Raw genomic sequence first — 22,190 nt, forward strand, 5'->3', positions numbered from 1 at the left:
TAACAGTATATTATAGGGCCCAACATTATAGGAAGGTTGTGAAGTCATTGGAGAAAGTGCAGAAGCAATTTACAGAAATGGTTCCAGGATGAGAAACAGCAGCAATGAGATAGATTAAAGAAGTTGAGTCTGTTCTTGGAGAGAAGAGACCTGAGACGAGATTTGATCGAGGTTTTCAAAACCACTTGCGGGCTGGACAGACTAAGTAGGGAGAAGCTGTTCCCACTCGTGAACAACAAAAGGGTATAGGTTCAAAATGATGTGCAAAAAGAAGTAAGGTTGATGTTTTCATGCAGCAAGTAATTAGGATCTGAAATGCACTGTCTGGAAGGGTGGTGAAGGCAGATTCAGTTGAAGCATTCAAGAGGGTATTGCATGCATAGAAATAGTGTGCAGGGAGATGGGACAAAGGGAGGAAATTGGCACTAGTTAATAGAACTGGTGTAGGCACTTTGGACCAAATGGCCTCATTCTGCACTGTACAATTCTGGCGTTCTGTGATTTTATCGCAGGAATAGATCAAGCAATCTAATGAGTCTTTGTAGCACTGCCTCTTGGGCAAGTGTATCCTTCCTTGGATGTGAAGGTCAAAATGTGCAGAGTAAAAAATGTCCAGCTGTGTCACAGCAAAGCCCTGCACATTTATAGCAAGGTGTCTTTATTCGTAAAGTACTCCAGTTGAGTTGCAATAAAAGCAAACTGCCATTTACCTTCCTAATTGCAAAATAACCTATTGTATTGCTTGTATGAGTGTACCCAGCTGTCTCTTAGTGTTAGCATTTAAAAGTTTCATGCCTTTTAAAAATTATTCTGCTTATAATGGTTACAAATTGCCAAGTACTTTAAAGATTAATATTATTTTTTTTCTCTGGCTTTCTTCTGGGGCAATGACACAGGCATGATTTCTTTTCATCTCTGCAAGTCATTAAGTAATTTATATGCTTTCACAAAGCATTGTGTGGTGACATGATTGCTGCAGTGCTCCTTTTTTGTTCTAAACTGACTTTAAAATTGTCGATTTTCATGCCAGATACTGTTGTACTTCGCTGCAATTTGTCTGATCAAAGAAAGAATATCATGCTCACACTTCTGAATTTGGGCTTGCATTTCTTTTGGGGGGGCAAAAGGCATGAAAGAAGGCTATCCATTGAGACTTTTCTCTTGAAAGCTAATTACCTGTAGTTTCTTCCCTTTAGCTCAAAAATATTTTTTACTCTTTAATTTATGCATTAAATTTTCCTTCAGTGTTAGTACTAAATCTGCTTCTACCACCCCAGTATGTTCTGTATTCAGATTGTAACTCACTTAGTTTTTTCCTTTAGTTCTTTAATCATTAGTTTTTATTTGCTTTCTTTATTAATAACGTCCTACTGGTTTAAATAGTTGCTCCTTCCCCACAAACCCCTTCATGGTTTTGAGCACATCTATTAATTTGCACATTCTCTTGGTTTTTCTAACTTCTACATGATAGAGGTTCTATATTTCTTAGATTATTCTAATATATTTTGTGTTTGCTGTTTTTGCAGTATTGGTGCTAAGCATTGATGCAACTATTCTGATGCTGATATTGATGTTTAAACCAGCTTGTTTCATCATAGTTCTTATTTCCTTGTTAGTTGGCGTACACTACTCATTTTCTATGGGAGAATGATGAGTATCCTAGAACCTTGATGGGAGACCAAATATAGATCTGGGATGTACCATCTCAATTTATCAAGTGCATCTTGTAATGTGTGAGGTTAAGTGATATAAAGGATCTTTGCAGGTAGAAAGGTTTTAATTGATGTACAATGGAGTTTGAAGGTAACATTCATTAGTTTCTGTCTTCTAGTTGTACCCTTTGCAACATATGAATTGTGTGATATCCAGAATTTCAATATTTTAAAATTGGTCTTTAATGCTTTTTACTTCTAACTTACCCTTTCTTATAGGAGACTACAGCATCAAGCACTCTTGTATGTTCTGAAAGCAACACAACGGATGTCTTACAGTTTGAAGCACAGCAGGAAGTAACCGATACAAGTATATCTAGTGTTATGATGACCCAAACAGACTGCACCCTTTCTACTGATAAGGCTATTAGTGATGGAAAACTAATAAAAGGTAAATATAGGCTATCATATCTTGCAGGTAAAAACAATGACTGCAGATGCTGGAAACCAGATTCTGGACTAGAATGGTGCTGGAAAAGCACAGCAGGTCAGGCAGCATTCAAGGAGCAGGAAAATCGACGTTTTGTGCAAAAGCCCTTCATCAGGAATACAGACAGAGTGCCTGAAGGGTGGAGAGATAAATGAGATGGGGGTTGGGGTGGGGAGAAATATCATAGAGTACAATAGGTGAATGAGGGTGGGGATGAAGGTGATAGGTCAGAGAGAAGGGTGGAGTGGATAGGTGGAAAGGAAGATAGGCAGGTAGGACAAGTCATGGGAACAGTGCTGAGCTGGAAGTTTGGAGCTGGGGTGAGGTGGGGGAAGGGGAAATGAGGAAACTGGTGAAGTCCACATTGATACCCTGGGGTTGAAGTGTTCCGAGGCGGAAGATGAGACGTTCTTCCTCCAGGCGTCGGGTGGTGAGGGAGCGGCAGTGAAGGAGGCCCAGGACCTCCATGTCCTCGGCTGAGTGGGAGGGGGAGTTGAAATGGTGGGCCACAGGGCGATGTGGTTGATTGGTGCTGGTGTCCCAGAGATGTTCCCTAAGAGGCGTCCAGTCTCCCCAATGTAAAGGAGACCGCATTGGAAGCAACGGATACAGTAAATGATATTGATGGATATGCAGGTAAAACTTTGGATGTGGAAGGCTCCTTTGGGGCCTTGGATGGAGGTGAGGGAGGAGGTGTGGACGCAGGTTTTACACTTTCTGTGGTGGCAGGGGAAGGTGCCAGGATTGGTGGGTGCGTTGTTGGGTGGGTGTGGACCTGACCAGGTGGTCACGGAGGGAACGGTCTTTGCGGAAGGCGGAAAGGGGTGGGGAGGGAAATATATCCTTGGTGATGGGGTCCGTTTGGAGGTGGTGGAAACCTATAACATTCATCCTACCCCCATTCACCCATTGTACTCTTTGCTACCTTCCCCCACCCTCCTTCCTGACCTATCACCTTCATCCCCACCCCCATTCAACTAATGTACTCTATCATATCATGCAGGAAGATAGTTTACTGAGAGTTTTTGTTTAAATGCAGGTGCTAGAAATTTTGAAAGCCTAACCAAGGAGATATATGTAAGCAATAGATGTGTAAGCATGTGAAAAAAGAAAGGACCGAAGGGTCTGTTTCCATGCTGTACCTCTCTATGACTGCATTTGTCGGTGCTGGTATGTCTCCATCTAAACCCAGTCCTGTTGGTTTTCTGTTCAGTTCAATTTTAACTAACTGCACTTGGAAAATATATGCCCAGGACCATTTAGTATATTTAATGCAGACTTTGGAAAATGAGCTTGAATGATTTTGAGCTTTGTTCAGTCTTTGAAATGTACTTGGTCTTCATTATTCCCCAGAAAAATGATGTTGGCTGCATTCAACGTGGAATGCTGTTTACTTTTGTGACCTGTGTGCTTGTTGTATTGAATGTCCTGGGCAAAAGAAAGGCAAATTCTTATATAGAATTGTGAAAGAAGCTAGTGCGCATGTTGGTTAAGAAATATGTTCAATTTTGAAATTTATAAATTCACTATTGTTGAGATAAATGATAAGATTCAGCAGTTTTGTGACCATGGAAAATGTTTTATCTTATATTAAATACATTCCTTACAGCATCTTTTGCACCAATATGTTTTGCAATAAAAGCAAAAGAAAACGACATGCTCCCTCTTGAGAAAAAGCGAGTGAAACTTGATGATGATAGTGATGAGGACCATGATGTACAGGAAGCGTCCAACACGGAGTCATCTAAAGATATAGTTTCTTCCCTTCCTCCAGAAGAGAAAAAGCCCCAACTTACTGCAGAAGAAATAGAAGCTAAGCAAGGTATGTTAATAAACATGATGTTTTCAGAGGGCATGTTTTTATAATAACTGTGTTCAAATTCAATGATTGAAATTGAATTTAGGATTTATTCAAATAGGAAATTACTTATTTGCTTGAAGTGAGATGTTTATTCTCATAACAGAGAGCTGTAACTGTTTTCCATGCTTTGATTTCCACATCCTAATTGCATTTGGATGTGCATATTTGCTTTAAGAAATGCTAAATGGATGCAATGGCACCCTCAAACCAAGTGAACAGTATGTTTACTTAGTTACTTTGCTGGATGCGAAGGTATGTTGCAATATATATGCAATGAGTTGGTAAGGCTAAGAACGCACCTTTCCAAATCAAACAAATATGTCTAATCAGGTGAAAGTGAGGACTGCAGATGCTGGAGATCAGAGTCAAAACGTGTGGTGCTGGAAAAGCACATTCCTGATGAAAGGCGTATGTCTGAAACATCGACTCTCCTGTTCCTCGGATGCTGCCAAGCAAGCCTAATCAACTGTGTACTAACCAAGAACAAATTAGGCACTTTTATTTGAGCTTTTGATTTAGACAAAAAAATTTAGGAACAGAATTATGCTTTTTGCGTCGAGTCTGCTTTGCAGTTTATTCATGGCAGATCTATTTCTCAACCCTTTCCTTTTGCCTTCTACCTGTAACCTTTGGTCCTCTTACCACTTAAGATCCTATCTATCTCTGTCTTAAATACACTTAATGACTTGGCCTCCACAACCCTTTGAGGCAATGAGTCACACAGAGTCACCACCCTCTAACTGAAGAAATTCCTCCTCGTCTCAGCTTAAAAGGGTCTTCCCTTCGCTCTGAGGCTATGCCCTCAGGTCCTAGTCACTCCTACTAATAGGAACATCTTCTCCATGTTCACACTGTTCAGGTCTCTTGGTATTTAAGTTTCAGTTGTATACCACCTCGTCCTTCTAACTCTGTGTACGGACCCAGAGTCCTCAATTGCTCCTCTTATAACAAACCCTTCATGCCCAGGATCATTCTTGTAAACTACCTCTCAACCCTCTCTAACACCAGCGCATCGCTCTTTGGATACGAGGCTCAAAACTGCTCTCTGTATTCTAAATGCAATCTGACCAGAGCCTTTTACAGCCTCAGCAGCATATCTCTTGTATTCCAGCCTTCTTGAAATGAATATAAATACTGCATTTGCCGACCTAACAGCCAACTGAACCCAACATGTTAGCCTTCAGAGAATCCTGCAATAGGGCTCAAATAGTCCTTCGTGCTTCAGATTTCTGAAGCCTCAAGAAAATAGTCTGCATGTCTAATCTTCACATCAAAATTCATAATCTCACACTTTACCACATTGTATTCCATCTACTACATGTTTGTCTACTTTCCTAGTTTGTCCAAGTCCTTCTGCATTCTCTCCAAGTTTAGGTTGGATTTACAGGTCTCAGGGGTTATAGTCTGCCTGTTATTTGGAATCCTTTGGCTTTGTAAGTGCTTGCATTCTTAATAGTAATCAAAAAAAAATTGTTCTTATTTTTGTGTTCTAATTTGACTTTCTCATCCATGTATGGAAACTCAAAATAGAGTGTTAAAGATTAACAGCGCAGAAACAGACCCTTCGGTCCAACCCCATCCATGCTGACCAGATATCCTAAATTAATCCAGTCCCATTTGCCAGCATTTCGCCAATATCCCTCTAATCTCTCCATGTTTATATACCTATCTAGATGCTTTTTAAATTATGCAATTGTACCAGCTTCCACCAACTTCTCTAATAACTCATTCCAAACACGCGCCACCCACTGTATGAAAACATTGCTCCTTGGGTCTCTTTTACATTTCTCCTCTCTCACCGTAAAACTATGCCGTCTAGATTTGGACTCCCCCACCCTGGTGAAAAGGTCTTGTCTATTTGCCCTAGCTGTGCCCTGCATTATTTTATAAACCTCTATACGGCCACCCCCTTAGCCTCCAACGCTCCAGGGAAAACAGCCCCAGCCTATTCAGCCTCTCCCTGTAGCTGAAACCCTCCAACCCTTGCAATGTCCTTGTAAATCCTTTCTGAACCCTTTCAAGTTTCACAACATCCTCCCTAGAGAAGAGAGACCAGAGTTGCATGCAGTATTCCAAAATGGCCTAACCAATGTCCTGTACAGCTACAACATGACCTCCTAACTCCTTTTCTCAATGCACTGACCAATAAAGACAAGCGTACTAAATATCATCACCACTATTCAGTCTACCTGCAACTCTGCTTTCAAGGAACTAAGAACCTCCACTCCATAATCTCTTTGTTCAACAACACATTAAGTATATAAAGTGATTTGCCTTCCCAAAATCCAGTACCTCATATTTATCTAAATTAAACTCCATCTGCCACTCCTTGACCCATTGCCCCCTCTGATCAAGATCCAGTTGTACTCTCAGGGTACCTTCTTCGCTGTCCACTGCACCTCCAACTTTGGTGTCATCTGCAATCTTAACCATACGTCCTGTGTTCACATCCAAATCATTTTATGTACATGACAAAAAGCACCAGACCTAACACCAGTCTTTGTGGCATACCACTGGTCACAGGCCTCCAGTCTGAAAAACAACCCTCTACCAACACCCTCTGTCTTTTGAGCCAGTTTGTATTTTGCTATCCTCGACCATCACTTGAGTTGGTAATTGAATTGATGCCAAAGGGTGGCCAATTTTTACTTTAGGACATGGCATTCAAACCTAATCCAGAACACATTATAATCAATCTGATTTGCAGCATAAGCCTAAACTACGTTGCCTATTGGAAGGATGTTTTCTTATACCCATTGAAATTATCAGTAGCATACAGTGGAAAAATTCCATAGATTTTTCCATTGTGCCACTTGCTTAAAAGATAATCGAGTTAGCAATTGCCACAACCACTCCGTGTAAACGTTTCTCTCGCAGATAACTCACATTTTTTACTTCACGCATAAATTTCAGTCACGAGAGATTAACAATGAAAATAAAACTGCATCAAAGGAAGTTAAATATCCACCAGCTGATAGTATTGATGTTGTGGTTCTGTTCGCCGAGCTGGAAGTTTTTGCTGCAAACGTTTCGTTCCCTGGCTAGGGAACATCATCAGTGCTATTGGAGCCTACTGTGAAGCGGTGTTTTGATGTTTCTTCCGGTATTTATAGTGGTTTGTTCTTGCCGCTTCCGGGTGTCAGTTTCAGCTGTAGTTGTTTGTATGTGGGGTCCAGGTTGATGTCTGTTGATGGATCTTCTTGCCATTTTCGGGTGTCAGTTTCAGCTGTAGTGGTTTGTATATACAAACTACTACAGCTGAAACTGACACCCGGAAGCGGCAAGAACAAACCACTATAAATACCGGAAGAAACATCAAAGCACCGCTTCACAGGAGGCTCCAATAGCACTGATGATGTTCCCTAGCCAGGGAACGAAACGTTTGCAGCAAAAACTTCCAGCTCGGCGAACAGAACCACAACAACGGACACCCGAGCTACAAATCTTCAACCAGACTTTAGATAGTATTGATCTTGCAAACTTTTCTCCGACTTTGAGGAAAAAAACCAAAGCATGGCATCCAGTCAGTTGAAAAATCACAGAATTACTCTAATTTCTCGAGTGTTAGTATGTGACAAAGATACTTAATATTCATCCATGCAGACGTGTGCCAGTCGAAGAGAATTGTATGCCATCATATTATTTTTATTGGGTGTCAATGGCAAGGCCAGCATTTGTAACTTATTGCTAACAATTCTTGAGAAGGTGGTGGTGAGCCTCGGTGAATTTTTGCAGTTCATCTGATACAGTTACATGCACAGCACTATTAAGATGGAAGTTTGAGGATTTTGATCAGTGAAAGAAGGCTGATATTGTCCTTTACTGTAGCTTCAGAGTCATAGAACGTTATAGGACAGTACAGGACTTTCGGCCCTTGATGTTGTGCCGACCTATGGAACCAATCTGAAGCCTATCTATCCTACACTATTCCATTTTCATCCATAAGTTTATCCAATGACCATTTAAATGCCCTTAAAGTTGGCGAGTCTACGACTGTTGCAGGCAGTGCGTTCCACGCCCTTTCGGGCGGCACGGTGGCACAGTGGTTAGCACTGCTGCCTCACAGCGCCTGTAGACCCGGGTTCAATTCCCGACTCAGGCGACTGACTGTGTGGAGTTTGCACGTTCTCCCCGTGTCTGCGTGGGTTTCCTCCGGGTGCTCCGGTTTCCTCCCACAGTCCAAAGATGTGCGGGTCAGGTGAATTGGCCAAGCTAAATTGCCCGTAGTGTTAGGTAAGGGGTAAAATGTAAGGGTATGGGTGGGTTGCGCTTCGGCGGGTCGGTGTGGACTTGTTGGGCCGAAGGGCCTGTTTCCACACTGTAAGTCTAATCTAGTCTAATCTAATCTACATACTCTGAGTAAAGAAACTACCTCTGACATCTGTCCTATATCTATCACCCCTCACTTTAAAGCTGTCCCCTCATGCTAGCCATCACCATCAGATGAAAAAGGCTCTCGCTGTCCACCCTATCTAACCCTCTGATTATCTTAAATGTCTCAATTAAGTCACCTCTTAACCTCCTCCTCTCTAATGAAAACAGCCTCAAGTCCCGCAGCCTTTCCTCATATGACCTTCCCTCCATACCAGGCAACATCCTAGTAAATCTCCTCTAACCCTTTTCCACATCCTTCCTATAATTAGATTAGATTAGATTACTGACAGTGTGGAAACAGGCCCTTCGGCCCAACAAGCCCACACCAACCCGCTGAAGTGTATACCACCCAGACCCATACTCCTACATTTACCCCTTCACCTAACACTACGGGCAATTTAGCATGGCCAATTCACCTAACCTGCACATTTTTGGATTATGGGAGGAAACCGGAGCACCCGGAAGAATGTGGTGACAAGGTTGGATACCAGGCCTAATGATGGTTGAATGAGGTTCACCTGAACCTTGAATGAGTTTAAAGATTGCTATGGAATTTTGCTGGTTCTTGTGGCCCTCAAAGCCTTCCAAATGTACATTTTTGAGTTGTTTGTTGTCATCAAATGCTGAGAGATATACAGGCCAAATATTTTGTCTACAGATTTTGATTAGATACCTTGTTGAGAATGCCTGCCATTCTGGGTGATTTTATGATCTTAAAATGGCTGAACCATATGAAAATTGGAGCGTGTAGAGTGCACTTTTCTGACTCTGTTATGAAGAATTTTGTACATGGAATTTGTTTTGTCGACAAAGACATGAGCAAAACAAAAGCTTCCAAACCACATGAAAATTCCCGCTACTCCTCAATGATGAATATACCTCATTTGACATGACCTAGTGTTTGTAAACTTAATTTATTCACTGCTTTAAGGTCTGGTATCCGGTCTCATTTTTATATTCCCTTTAAAAGATTTCTTGCACATGAGTATTAGGGAACCATCTTGGTAAACATAGCGCACTGTAGTGACATGCTCTTTTCTTGTAAATATGCTGCAGCGCCTCTCCTGGCAAGAGGGTATGTTAACGGTGTGGAACATAAGCAATTTCAGGTATAAATGTGGGGATTAGAATTCACAATGGAAAGTTGATGGATAATATGTACAGACATGCATTTTTAATAGATGTAGGAATTTAAGCAGGTATTCTGGTCTACATTTAAAGGCAGTTCTCAGTACACTGCTTCATGTATCTCTAAAGAGCAAATTGGGAGTACGTAGTATAATTGTACTGCATGTTGAGATTTGATTGTACTCCTCTTTGCTATACCATCCACCCTTGTCTTAAATGTAATTGGTTGTAACGGAACAATATTTATTTCCCAGTTGCACTATTCTTCATGAGCTGATTTTAATTGAATAAAAGGGATACCTCTTCACGAAGGATACTGATTTATGACTTTCAGAAGAAATGAATAAAATCATGAAAGATGATCCCCAGAGTACTGCAGCTCCCATATTGAAAACGAATTTGGGTTTTTCATTCACTGCAAATCAGAGGGCATATTCTCTAGTGATGAAATTAGAGAATGCAGTTCCAAAAATTCTGTTTAAAACTTCCAGGAATTTCATGTGATGGAAGCAATGTTTGTAAATTAACAGCCTAGTTAGTAGCTACTTAAACTGATGTAATTTAGTCAAGCTTCACTGAGCACTGCTTTATAATATAGATGACCATTTGCTCAAGCAAACAGTGATTGACATTTTATATAATACCCTAAAAGCAATATCTCCGAAATTAAGTGCTGACAAAGCTCAGGCTTGTGTTATCTTAGTCTGTAGAATGTGGCCTTAAATATTTACCATTGGATACTGTGGAGAACTATTTAACTGTCTACTACCTGGGTTGCATTATACAAAGCTGGCACTGACTCTAGCTGAGTTGTATCTTACCATGTCTCAATGACTCTGTAATATTGCAAATGATTCCTTATTTTCTAAATTAATCAAAAAGAAACAGACTGCCTGTTATCACATTTAACCTTGTTTTTAAATTCTTTAATGGTCTTGCCAATTCAGAAATCCATGTCTTAGTGATTTCCTGCAGCCCTCAAATATAAGCATCGTTCCTACCGTGCTGTCCACAGACATGGTTTCATGGTCTGCCTGGGCCCTAAGCTCTCTGATTCCTTCCCTAAACCCCTCTACTTGACTCTTCAAAATGTTTGTTTAAATCTGCCACATTAAACTGGCCATTTGTCACTTGTCGTAATATTTCTTTGTGACAAATCTTTCTTGATAATGTGAAGTGCTATGGATTGTGTTTCTCTTTTAAATGCAAGTTGGTTTAAAAGTTGCTTTGTGATTGCATAAGCAGTAATGGCAAATAAGTGTGCAGTGCTAGTACTGATATCATGGCATATTGAACTGGACTGTTGATGAGAAAGTGGAGGAATTGTTTCAGGTTACTCTCTTTAATGACCATCCAATGACTTATTGGATACCCCCACATGTCCAGATATTCATAAGGATGTGATGGGTTTCTCCTGTAATGCTCCCTGAGTTTACTACTGTTTTTGACCATTGTCAGGTATGCAGAGTCTATACTCAAATCCTAGTTAAGGTTAAGGACTTCAAAAAAATGACTGGACAAGAAACAAAGTTTGTTTGTAGTTAACAAATAAAATACTAGCATTCCTTTTTCAAAAAAACCTTACATTTACGTAATGCGTTTCATAACTTCACGATCTTCCTTAAGTACTTTAACACCTAATGAAGTTCTTCTTGAAATGTACTTACTGTGGTAATGGAGGAAACATACTAGTCAATTTATGCACAACAAACTTCCACAAGCATCCAAGTAATGACCAAATAATCTGTTTTTGGAATGTTGAATGAAGAGTAAATATTCTCTAGGTAACTTGTGAGATTGCTTCTGCTCCTCTTCAGAGTAGTGCCAATGGATCTTTCACATGCACCTTGGAAACCAGACATCTTAATGATGGCATTTGAGTATTACAGCAATTACTCAGTAGTGCACTTGTGGGTGTTTGCCTACATTTAGTGCTGTAATATTTGGAATGGGACCTGAGTCCATAACTTTGTGACTCAACATGCAACCCACTAAACCTAATAACTCTACACGGTTGAATAGGTTATTTATAATAGTATAAAGAAGTTAAATTAATGTACGATGTTCCAGATGATGTATAAAAAATGAATTAAATTTCTGAAACTGGAATTGAGTAGTGCTTTGTGTGGGAGTCCTAATTGACGGCAACTTTCCTCTCTATACCATTTGCAGTGTGGATTTACTCCCACCATTATTGTTGATTCTTCAGCAAAATATCTTGGAGGATGTTGTGAAGAATTATTTTCGCTGTAATTCTATCTATGAAGGCTGCTGTGCATGCTAAAACCATTTTGTACCTCAGATATTTTACAGAGAGCAGAAACACTAATGACATATGCAGGTAGAGCTACTGCATAACCGAAATGGCATAAAAATAAGTTCTTTATCTAGTCAAGATGGTAAAACCCATATGCTTTGGTTTCTTGATTTTACCCCCAAGTAAAATGACCCCTGACATAGTAAATTGAGTGGAAGCAAACTACTGCAGATGTTGGAGATCTGAAATGGCGACGGGAAATGCTGGAGATTCTCAACAGGTCTGGCAACATTTGTGAAGAGAGAAACAGAATTAACATATTGTCTCCAATGTCACACTTTTTTTTTCAGAACTTTTTTCTGAGGGCTGGAAAATATTGTTTTTATGGTGTTAATAAAAGGAATGGGGAAGAAAGTGGAACAGAGGGTATGAGAGTGCCTATAACAAAAGGCAGTAGATAAATTGAATATTGTAGTCAGTAAGAGCTTTAGAATATGTTCCTTATGATGTAAGATTGAGGCTTAATATTGAAAAAATATTGTCCTGGGAATCCTCAGCATTGACTCCAAGCCCCATGAAATCTCATGGCGTCAGGTCAAACATGGTTAATGAAACCTCCCATATGCCACCTACTGCCCTCCCTCACCTTATGAATAATGTTGAACACCAATTGAATGAAGTGTCTGCTCTGGTCCACAGCCCTCCAAAACTTTCCTATTCATGTATTTGTCCAAACGTCTTCTAAACCTTGTAATTGTATCTACATCCACCACTTCTTCTGGAAGTTCATTCCACAGATGAGCTACTCTCTGTATAAAAAATATTGTCCCTCATGTCTTTTTTAAATCTCTCACCTTAAAAATGTTCCACCTAGACAATTACCATTAACTATTTACATCCCTCATTATTTTATAAACTAGTATAAGGTCACCTCTCAACCTCCTACATTCCAGTGAAGAAAGGACCTAGCCTACCCAGCCTTTTTTTTTATAATCAAGCCTTCCATTCCTGGCAACATCGTTCTGGTAAATCTCTTCGGAACCCTCTCCAGCTTATTAATATCTTTCTTATAACTGGGCGATTCTAATTCTTAACAGTTTGAGAATGTAAAGTTTTTAGAAGAATGACTGAGACCTTCTACAAACATATAGGATTTTTAGATGGCTTGTTAGGGATTGGTTGTTTCCCTTTGTGGGATAGTCTCGGACTACAGAGCCTAATCTCGGAGTAAGTCATCGCACATTTAAAGCAGGGATGAAAAATTTCTTCTGTCAGAGGAGTGTGAATCGGTGGAATTTTTTTTTGCAGAAGACTGTCAAGGTTGTGTCATTAAGTATGTTCAAGGCTGAGATAGAGAAAGTTTTAATCAGTAAGGCGGTCACAGGTTATGGGCAAAAGACTGGAAAGTGGAATTGAAGGTGATCAGATCAACCATGATCTAATTGAATAGCAGACTCAATAAGTTGAATGGCCTATTTCTACTACTACTTCTCATGGTCTTAAATACTGACCAATCCAGTAATGTTAAGTTTCCAAAATGGAAATGAAAGGAAATGTGAGATCCAAGTTGAAATTGTAAATGCCAGTGGATTTTCCAGACGTACGTCCTGGCCTTGTAGTGCTTGCTGTTTTGTTCCAGGAAGAAGTATGCAGTTTTGAGCAGCTATTTGTGATTGACTGAGAGGTTGGAAAGTTGTCATTCCATCTGTTTCCTCTAGGGTTTTCTGTTTCCTTTGCTGAGAACATTTAAATTCTGAGTTGCAGAAATAAGGAGCAATTATTTTTATGTTCAGCCAGCCCCAATTCATGCATCCTGTATGAATATTATCATAGAATCCCTACAGTACGGAAAGAGAGCATTTGGTTCATTGAGTTTGCAACATCCCTCTGACGATCATCCCACCTGGACCCAGCTTCCCACTTTATTCTTATAACCCTGCATTTCCCATAGCTATTCCACCTAGCCTGCATATTCCTGGACTCAATGGGACCATTTAGTATGGCCAATCCACCTAACCTGCACATCTTTGGACTGTGGGAGGAAACCAGAGCACCTGAAAGTAGACATGGAAAATGTGCAGGCTCAACACAGTGAGTCACCTAAGGTTGGAGTTGAATCCAAATGCCAGGCACTGTGAGGCAGCGGTGATAACCACTGACACATCATGCTGCCCACTGTGTTCTCACAAGTAATGTGCAAAGACAGGATTGCTTTATATTTGTGCAAATTCTCTCCATTTACTAATCTAGCCATGCTGTGCATGCAAAGGACTTTTCTGTCCTCCCTGCTTCCTCTTTCCCTCTCTCAATACCACCCTTTGCTAGACAATTCAGAGCATAATGTTGAGAACTGTTTTCACACTATAAAGAGACAGCCTGAGTTTGGTAAGTCATTGTGTAGGTTTCCTTCTGCTGCTGACAGTTCTCCACTTTAATATTGAGGCATTGTTCTGTAGTTCTTAGTGATGACTGTGCATTGACTAAATGTGAAAAACCTCTGCATCTAACCGCCTCCCAACAAAAACAGACACTAGCCTTTAAAATTTATGTCAATAGTAAGGATAAATATTGCTACTAATCTTTAACTATGCACATTGATTTGATTGGTATGGGCCATGATTTCCAAATCTAATGTGATGAGCATGTTTAATAAATTGAATCATCCCAATTTTCCTTTTTGTTCACTGTCTTCTGCAGCTGTTTTCATAAACGAGCCACGTCCCATCACAATCTGTCATGTTTGTTTTTCACTCGCTTCCTAGTAGTGCTAATGAAATCTTGGCCTTACAAATAACCTTGATTAATGTAATCTAAGTGCCTTGGGAGGTGCATAAGACTGCCACTCTCTTCAGAATGTCTTGTTGGAAACAACACAAGATGAGAACAAGAGTCATAGAGATATACAGTATGGAAACAGATCCTTTGGTCCAATTTGTCTGTGCCGACCAGATATCCTGATCTAATCTAGTCCCATTTGCTAGCACTTGGCCTATGCCCCTCGAAACCTTTCCTGTTTATATACCCATCCAGATACCTTTTAAGTGCTGCAATTGTACCAGCCTCCTCCACTTTCTCTGGCAGCTCATTCCATACATGTACCACTTCTCTACACGAAAAAGCTGTTGCTTAGTTCCCTTTTATATCTTTCCCCTCTCACCCTAAACCCAAGGCCTCTAGTTCTGGACTCCCCCACGCAAGGGAAAAGGCTGTCTATTTATAGTCCAGCAGGTTTATTTGGAAACAATAGGTTTTGGAGTGCTGCTCCTTCATCAGGTGCTTCCAAATAAACCTGTTGAACTATAACCTGGTAGCTGTGTGATTTTTAACATTGTACACCCCAGTCCAACACCGGCACCTCCAAATCTTTCTTTTTATCCAATCCATGCCCCTTATGATTATATAAACCTCTATCAGGTCACCCCTCAGCCCCCAACGCTCCAGCGAAACCAGCCCCAGGCTATTCAGCCTCTCCCTATAGCTCAGATCCTCCAACCAGGGCAACATCTTTGTAAATTATTTCTGAACCTTTTCAACTTTCACAACATCCTTCTGATATTAAAGAGACTAGAATTACAAGCAATGTTCCAAAAGTAGCCGAACCAGTGTCCTATACAGCCATAACATGACCTCCCAACTTCTATACTCAGTGCTCTGACCAATGAAGGAAAGCATACCAAACACCACCTTCACTATCCTATCTATCTGCAAGTCTACTTTCAAGGAGCTATGAACCTGCACTCCAAGGTCTCTGTTCAGCAACATTCCCTAGGACCTTATCATTAAGTGTATAAGTCCTGCTTTTCCAAAATGCAGAAGTTCTTTAAAGGTAATTTTGCTGTACTCGTCTTTTCCTGTATGACACAGAGAATTAAAAGTAGAGATTTTGCATGCTATCAGCTTTCTCCGGATTAAATAATAGCTATTCAGTTGTAGTTTGCATGAATAGTAGCTCAAAGTTTGTGAGAAGATTTGTAGCTCGGGCGCTCGTTGTTGTGGTTCTATTATAGGACAAGCCAAACAGAGAGCAGCCAGGGAATTCCTAGAGGCATATCATTCACCCACAGATTCTATCAACAAACACATCGACCTGGACTCAATATACCGGCCACTGCAGCGGACAGCTGGAACTGACAGTCGGAAGCGGCAGAGACAAACCACTATAAATGCCGGAGTAAACATCACAGAAGCGCTTCACAGGATGCTCCCAAGCACTGAGAATGTCACCTAGACAGGGGACGAAACGTCTGCAACACAAATTCCCAGTTCGGCGAACAGAACCACAACATGCATAGTAGTGTCTAAGTATCTTTGGGCAGACTAGATTAGTGGTGCCAGTAGATATGCTTTTTCAGCTAACTTGGTGTAGGCTGGACATTAAATCTGGGAACTTTGAAATGTAGAGTTATGGGTCAACTTGCTGTTATGAAACAGGCTGTTCCTTACTTAGCTGGAGCATGTTATGTGTGATCAGTGCCAGATATATGGCCATTGGCCAGTTTTGACGCCTCCATTTGGAAAATTGAGACTGCGGTCTATGTTCCTTTCATAATGCCTGTGAAGCCAAGATTTTGTTTTTGTTTACTTTTTTTGTTCCAAGTAATAAAGCTGGCATATTGAGCGGTTAGATCAATAACCATTTAAAAGTTGAGTTAATGGTAGAGCTGCATTAAGTTGTCTTAGTAAATTAGATTTTTACGCACTTAAATGATTATACTGATTGATCTGTAATATTTCTAAATTGAAATATGATGTTTTTGAGGTTAATTGTTTGGAAACATTGGAGCTAAGGTAAGTTGTTGAGTTGCAGATATTGCCCCAGCTGAACATTACTTATGTTGTCAGTTCAGTTCTTGCTCTGTTCACAGTTTGGACTGGCAATAATGGGTAACTGTGATTTATTTTGTAATATTCCCACAATCTGTTCATTGGAAAGTTTATAATCTGATATGGCAATATCCTTAGCCTTTTATTTTTGCAGGTCTTGTCATAATTGTATTTATCCACACTCTCTCACTAGTTCATGAAGATAGTTCTAATAAACTGTATTGCTGAGAGAAGGTAGCAGATTTTGAATCCTGATCTCTGAGAAGATTGTTTTTATATTTGCGTGCACTCATCTATTTTTAATGAGATAGAGAAGTGCTGATGCATGCCAACAATTCATCAAGCATTTTTATAATGTGTAGGACCTTGGAGCTATGAACAGAAAGACTTGTTACTATTGAAAAGAATGCATCGAAATGATGACCTGCAGTGTGCTTCAGACATGTACTTGAACTCTCCCCAATTTACAGTTTACAGTTCCACAACTCAACATTCCCATAAAATATAGGGATTCTATGTCACAGCAAGGAACAAATTATTTGCAAACCAGTGTTAAAAATAGTGAATTATTAAAATATTTTTCCTGTTCAAATATGCACACTTTTATTCTTCTCTGATTGAAATTCACGTGTTTAAAAGCTGCAGGTGCACACTTGCAAGGAGACATTGATGCAAGCTCTCTTCGGGGAGAAAGGCAGAAATTGACTTAGCTCTTAACAACATGGTTTTGTTGATCACGTTTATGCTCAGTGAAGTCTCAGTCCACTAAATGTAGGTCTTCAAGCTGATAAATAAAAGTTATGTTTACTCTGCACCAAGATGAAACATCATCAATATAGTTCAGAAGTCAAGTTCTGAAGAAGGATAACTGGGTTCAAACTGTTAATTCTCCTTTCTGTCCATTGGTGCTACCAGACCTGCTACGTTTCTCCAGCATTTTCTGTTTTCGTTTCAGATCTTTAGCATCTGCTGTTTTGTGTTATTTTAGTGTGAGATTTTATTAGTTTATTGTATTTAATGTCTTGTTGAACTTGAATTTATTTCTGGAAGAAATGTTTGGAAATATGGGGTGAAGCTGAAAATGTGTTGCTGGTTAAAGCACAGCAGGTTAGGCAGCATCCAAGGAACAGGAAACTCGACGTTTCGGACCAGAGCCCTTCATCAGGAAGGGCTGTGGCCCGAAACGTCAAATTTCCTGTTCCTTGGATGCTGCCTAACCTGCTGTGCTTTAACCAGCAACACATTTTCAGCTCTGATCTCCAGCATCTGCACACCTCACTTTTTACTCAAATATGGGGTGAAGGCAAGTTCAATTGAGGCATTCAAGAGGGCATCGTTTGATTATTTGGCTAAAAAAAAAGGAAACAGTGTGCATGGTATGGGGAAAAGTCAAGAGATTGGCACTTGGCTACAGGACCAGAGTAGGCACGATGGATCAAATGATCACCTTCCGTACTGTAATAATTTTCTAATTCTCTTCCAGCAATACCAAGCCACTCCATCTAAAGTATAGCTACGTATGCAAACTATCCATTTGTTTGCCCTAATTTTCACTTAATGGATCTTGCACCTCTGAATATTCATTCTTGTACGTTTTCCCCTCATGAAGGAACATTCCATAAATGTAATTGGTGCTTTCTGTTCCTGGTTGCAGCCAAGCAGAAGCTGGAGGACAGACTGGCAGCAGCAGCGAGGGAGAAGCTCGCACAGGCTTCAAAAGAGTGCAAGGAAAGGCAGCTACAGGCAGAACGCAAAAAGAGAGCAGCACTTTTCCTACAAAATTTGAAAACTCCCACAACCTCAGGAGATTTGGAAGCAATAACTATGGAAGAAAGCTCCCAAAGTATGCAGGTCAGTCAAGTTCAGCAGCTTTTACATATTTTTAAAAAACTGGCAAATATTACCCTGCCACCTGCAGCATCCTGGTTAATTCTGGAGCAACCTTGAGGAAGGGACTTAGATCTGACCTGACATCTGTTTCTGCATCAATGTTGTCTGACTAAAGATTATTTTCAACTTCTTCTGTTGTGGTTGCCTTCTTTATAAAAGTTATCACTTGAATTATTTAGCTAATGATTTCTTAAATAGGTAAAAAGAAATTTGAACTTCTTTCCATAGTATTCCACATATATCAATAGATTATTAAAATTTTATGTAAATTTATAGGCATACAATAATAAAGTTCACACTATCAAGCTTATTCATAAATCTTTTCCCATTAAAATCTTTTGAGGAAGCATTTGCAGAAATACTCTGCTCTCCGAACAGCAAGCAGAACTCAGGGATATTTGTCCATTGTGTCTCCTGGCCGTTGACCTGGTCCGTTCCCTTCTCTTTCTCCTTTGCCACCAGTGACCCTAACAATATAGGATCCCTAGGCCTCATGCCCTGTAAGTCACTTAATTGTCTCTCGATGTACCTATACGCACCAAATGACATTGAATTCTTTTCCCAATTTGATGTTGCCTGGCCCCTTTTGAATGAATCCGCATGCGCCGTATAATGTAAATATTGTGGTGTCATTCATTTCCCCTAACCATCCTTTCGACATTAGGATTTGACTTTGCAGTGACAGAATATTAGATATGTGGCCAGAAGCAGCTTGGGGCTGTCTGTCTACCATGGGATGAGAGCTCTGGCCATAGCTCTAACTTACAGATTGTATAGCTTATGGAACTTGTAAATAATGCACATAGCAGTACGAAAGCTGCTGGATGCCTTCCATCACAGTTTTTGAGCTCAGTACCAGCTAGGTGACCAAAACTCAATGAGGGGATGTAATATTCTCTCACCCTTCCTAATCATGTGGCCCGATGTGATAGCATAAAATGTGGTGAGCGTGTGTTTCATGTGCTTCATTTTGAGAACAAATCACAAGCTTCACTTCCAAATTTACAATTTTGTTTTGGTGTTGTATAGCTTTACAAGGCTGGTGAGTCATCAAAGCACTATATTCAACAGAAAAATGCTGTTCAGAACTGGGTTAAAGTGTCACATTCAACTATTTTGTTCAGTACTGTAATGGCATTTTTAATGACACTTGATAGGGCCAAAGGGCAAGACCACAATGTCCTAAGAAAATAAAAGATAGAAGTAGGAGTAGACCATTCAGTTTTTTGCATTTGCATACCATTCATTGTGATTAAGACTGATAGTCTATCTCAACTTTGTCTTCCTGACTTTAAATTCCTGATTCCCTTTACTATTCAAACATTTAAAATCTTCTGTCTTAATTTTAAGCATCCAGAATTCTAAGGCAAAGATTTACAGTCTTAGAGCTAAGAAATTAGAAGAGCTTAGAGTAAGAAAGCTATGGGCGGCACGGTGGCACAGTGGTTAGCACTGCTGCCTCACAGCGCCTGAGACCCGACTCAGGCGACTGACTGTGTGGAGTTAGCATGTTCTCCCCATGTCTGCGTGGGTTTCCTCTGGGTGCTCCGGTTTCCTCCCACAGTCCAAAGATGTGCGGGTCAGGTGAATTGGCCATGCTAAATTGCCCGTAGTGTTAGGTAAGGGGTAAATGTAGGGGTATGGGTGGGTTGCGCTTCGGCGGGTCGGTGTGGACTTGTTGGGCCGAAGGGCCTGTTTCCACACTGTAAGTAATCTAATCTAAAAAATTTCTTCTCGGTCTGAAAGAGACTGGCCCCCTTATTCTGAGACTGTGACCCCTGGTTTTAAACTCCCAGCTGAGGGACGCATCCTTCCAGTGTCTAATCTGCTAATTCCTTAAGAATCTTTTATGTTTCAATTACATCGCTCTCCCCCTTTCTTTAAACTCCACGAAATGGATAGGCGTAGTCTGTTCAATCTCTCCTCATTGGGCAATGTCTTGATCCTTGGAATCAAGTCTCTCGTGAAACTTTATTGCACTCCCTGAAAGCCAAGTGTGTCCTTCTTTGGTACGAAGACTATAACTAAATAGGTCCTATCAAACCCCTGTGTAACTGCAGAAACCCATAAACTTCTGTCTCTTTGTAATATACACTAGTGTACCAGTTACTTTCCTAATTGCGAACTGTCCTTTTCATGTTAATGTTGTGTTCTGTGTACAAGAATATTCAGATCCATATAAATACCAGCCAGTTTCTCTCTCTCTCAAAAAAAAACTGTACTCGTGGTTAGTAAGTAGTTTGTTGTTTAGTCAATATTTCAAACACCTTACAAAAAAAAACCTTTGGGTATCAAAAGTTGCAGGCTAGCTCCTATATTCTGAAATGCGCTAGTTAACATGTTTAATTTTACTGATGCAGCCTTGAAAGTAATTTGATGAAATCAGACAGGATGGATTTGCTGTTATTGTCAAACGTCTGTCACGATAGTTGTTCAGGCTATTCACAATACATGGATCACTGTGTCCCATGCCTATGACATTGATGTTATGAAGTGGGTTTCTTTGAGGAGTACTTTATTTTGAGTATTAAATTTGGTTTTGTTAAAACTACGGTAAATATTTAGCTTTGTGGGAGGATGAACGACTCCGCATGAATGGTTAGTGAGCTAACAGTGTGGCCCTCTATAGCTTCCCTTCATTTCACATCAATGGGTCATATTTCAAAGCTTGGAATATACGGTGATGATACTTAAGAAACTCATCCACCTGTAGATAGCAACAGCAGCTCCTGTGTTCTTTTGTTTCCTGAAAAATTGTGTGAGGCTTTGTTAATCAATTCCGGACAGTGTAGGTTACTGACAAAATAATGTTTGCATGTTCTTTATAGATTATATCTGTAGTTTAAAGGTCACTAAAGAACACATTAAGAGTGAACTAAATTCTTGGTCTCCTTTGTTAATCCAGTACCACATTAACCTCACTACATTGCACTAAACCTGAAAGTAGTGGGAATTAGCATCTTGCCTACATGAATGAAGATTGAATTCTTAATCATAGTTTAGCATCATACTTTAAACTTCTCAAGCAGCTGCAAACTAATGCAGACCTGAGCATTTGCTCAACTGGTGAGTTTTGAGAAGATCTGAAGCTCAGGTTGAGGTTCTGGACGTAGGTTTGCTCGCTGAGCTAGAAGGTTCATTTTCAGACGTTTTGTCACCATTACTAGGTAACCTCTTCAGTGAGCCCCCAGCCGAAACACTGCTGATGATTCCTGCTTTTTTTTATATATGTTTGGGTTTCTTTGGGTTGGTGATGTCATTTCCTGTTCTTTTTTGCAGGGTATGGTAAATGGGATCCAAGTCACTGTGTTGATAGAATTCTGGTTGGAATGTCATGCTTCTAGGAATTCTCATGCGTGTCTCTGGCTTGTCCTACGATGGATGTGTTGGCCCAGTCGAAGTGGTGTCCTTCCTTATCTGTGTGTAAGGATACTAGTGAGAGAAGGTTATGTCATTTTGGTGTTCATATATCCTGGTGGCTAGTTTTCTACCTGTTTGTCCAATGCAGTGTTTGTTACAGTTCTTGCACGGTATTTTGTAAATGACATTAGAGTTGCTTGTTGTCTGTATGACATCTAGGAATGGCAGGGTCTTTCAAGTTCATTAGCTGCTGTTTTAGTGTGTTGTGAGTTTGTGGGCTACCATGTTGCCATGAGGTCTGAGTAGTCTCGCAGTCATTTCTGAGACGTCTATGACGTAGGGGAGAGTGACTAT

At 40.3% G+C, this 22,190-nt stretch overlaps 1 protein-coding gene across 3 annotated transcripts in view; it reads left to right on the plus strand.

Annotated features, from left to right (window-relative positions):
- sfswap (splicing factor SWAP) overlaps nt 1–22,190 on the plus strand; it is a 123,494-nt gene that overhangs the window by 56,793 nt on the left and 44,511 nt on the right. For all 3 annotated transcript variants that reach the window (XM_060843368.1, XM_060843370.1, XM_060843369.1), the window contains exons 11-13: nt 1,932–2,103; nt 3,752–3,964; nt 18,241–18,437. In XM_060843368.1, coding sequence (XP_060699351.1) covers nt 1,932–2,103; nt 3,752–3,964; nt 18,241–18,437 — 582 coding nt within the window. The remainder of the gene's footprint in view (nt 1–1,931; nt 2,104–3,751; nt 3,965–18,240; nt 18,438–22,190) is intronic.

This window comes from Hemiscyllium ocellatum, chromosome 24 (genome assembly GCF_020745735.1).
Source record: "Hemiscyllium ocellatum isolate sHemOce1 chromosome 24, sHemOce1.pat.X.cur, whole genome shotgun sequence".
NCBI classification, from domain to species: Eukaryota; Metazoa; Chordata; class Chondrichthyes; order Orectolobiformes; family Hemiscylliidae; genus Hemiscyllium; species Hemiscyllium ocellatum.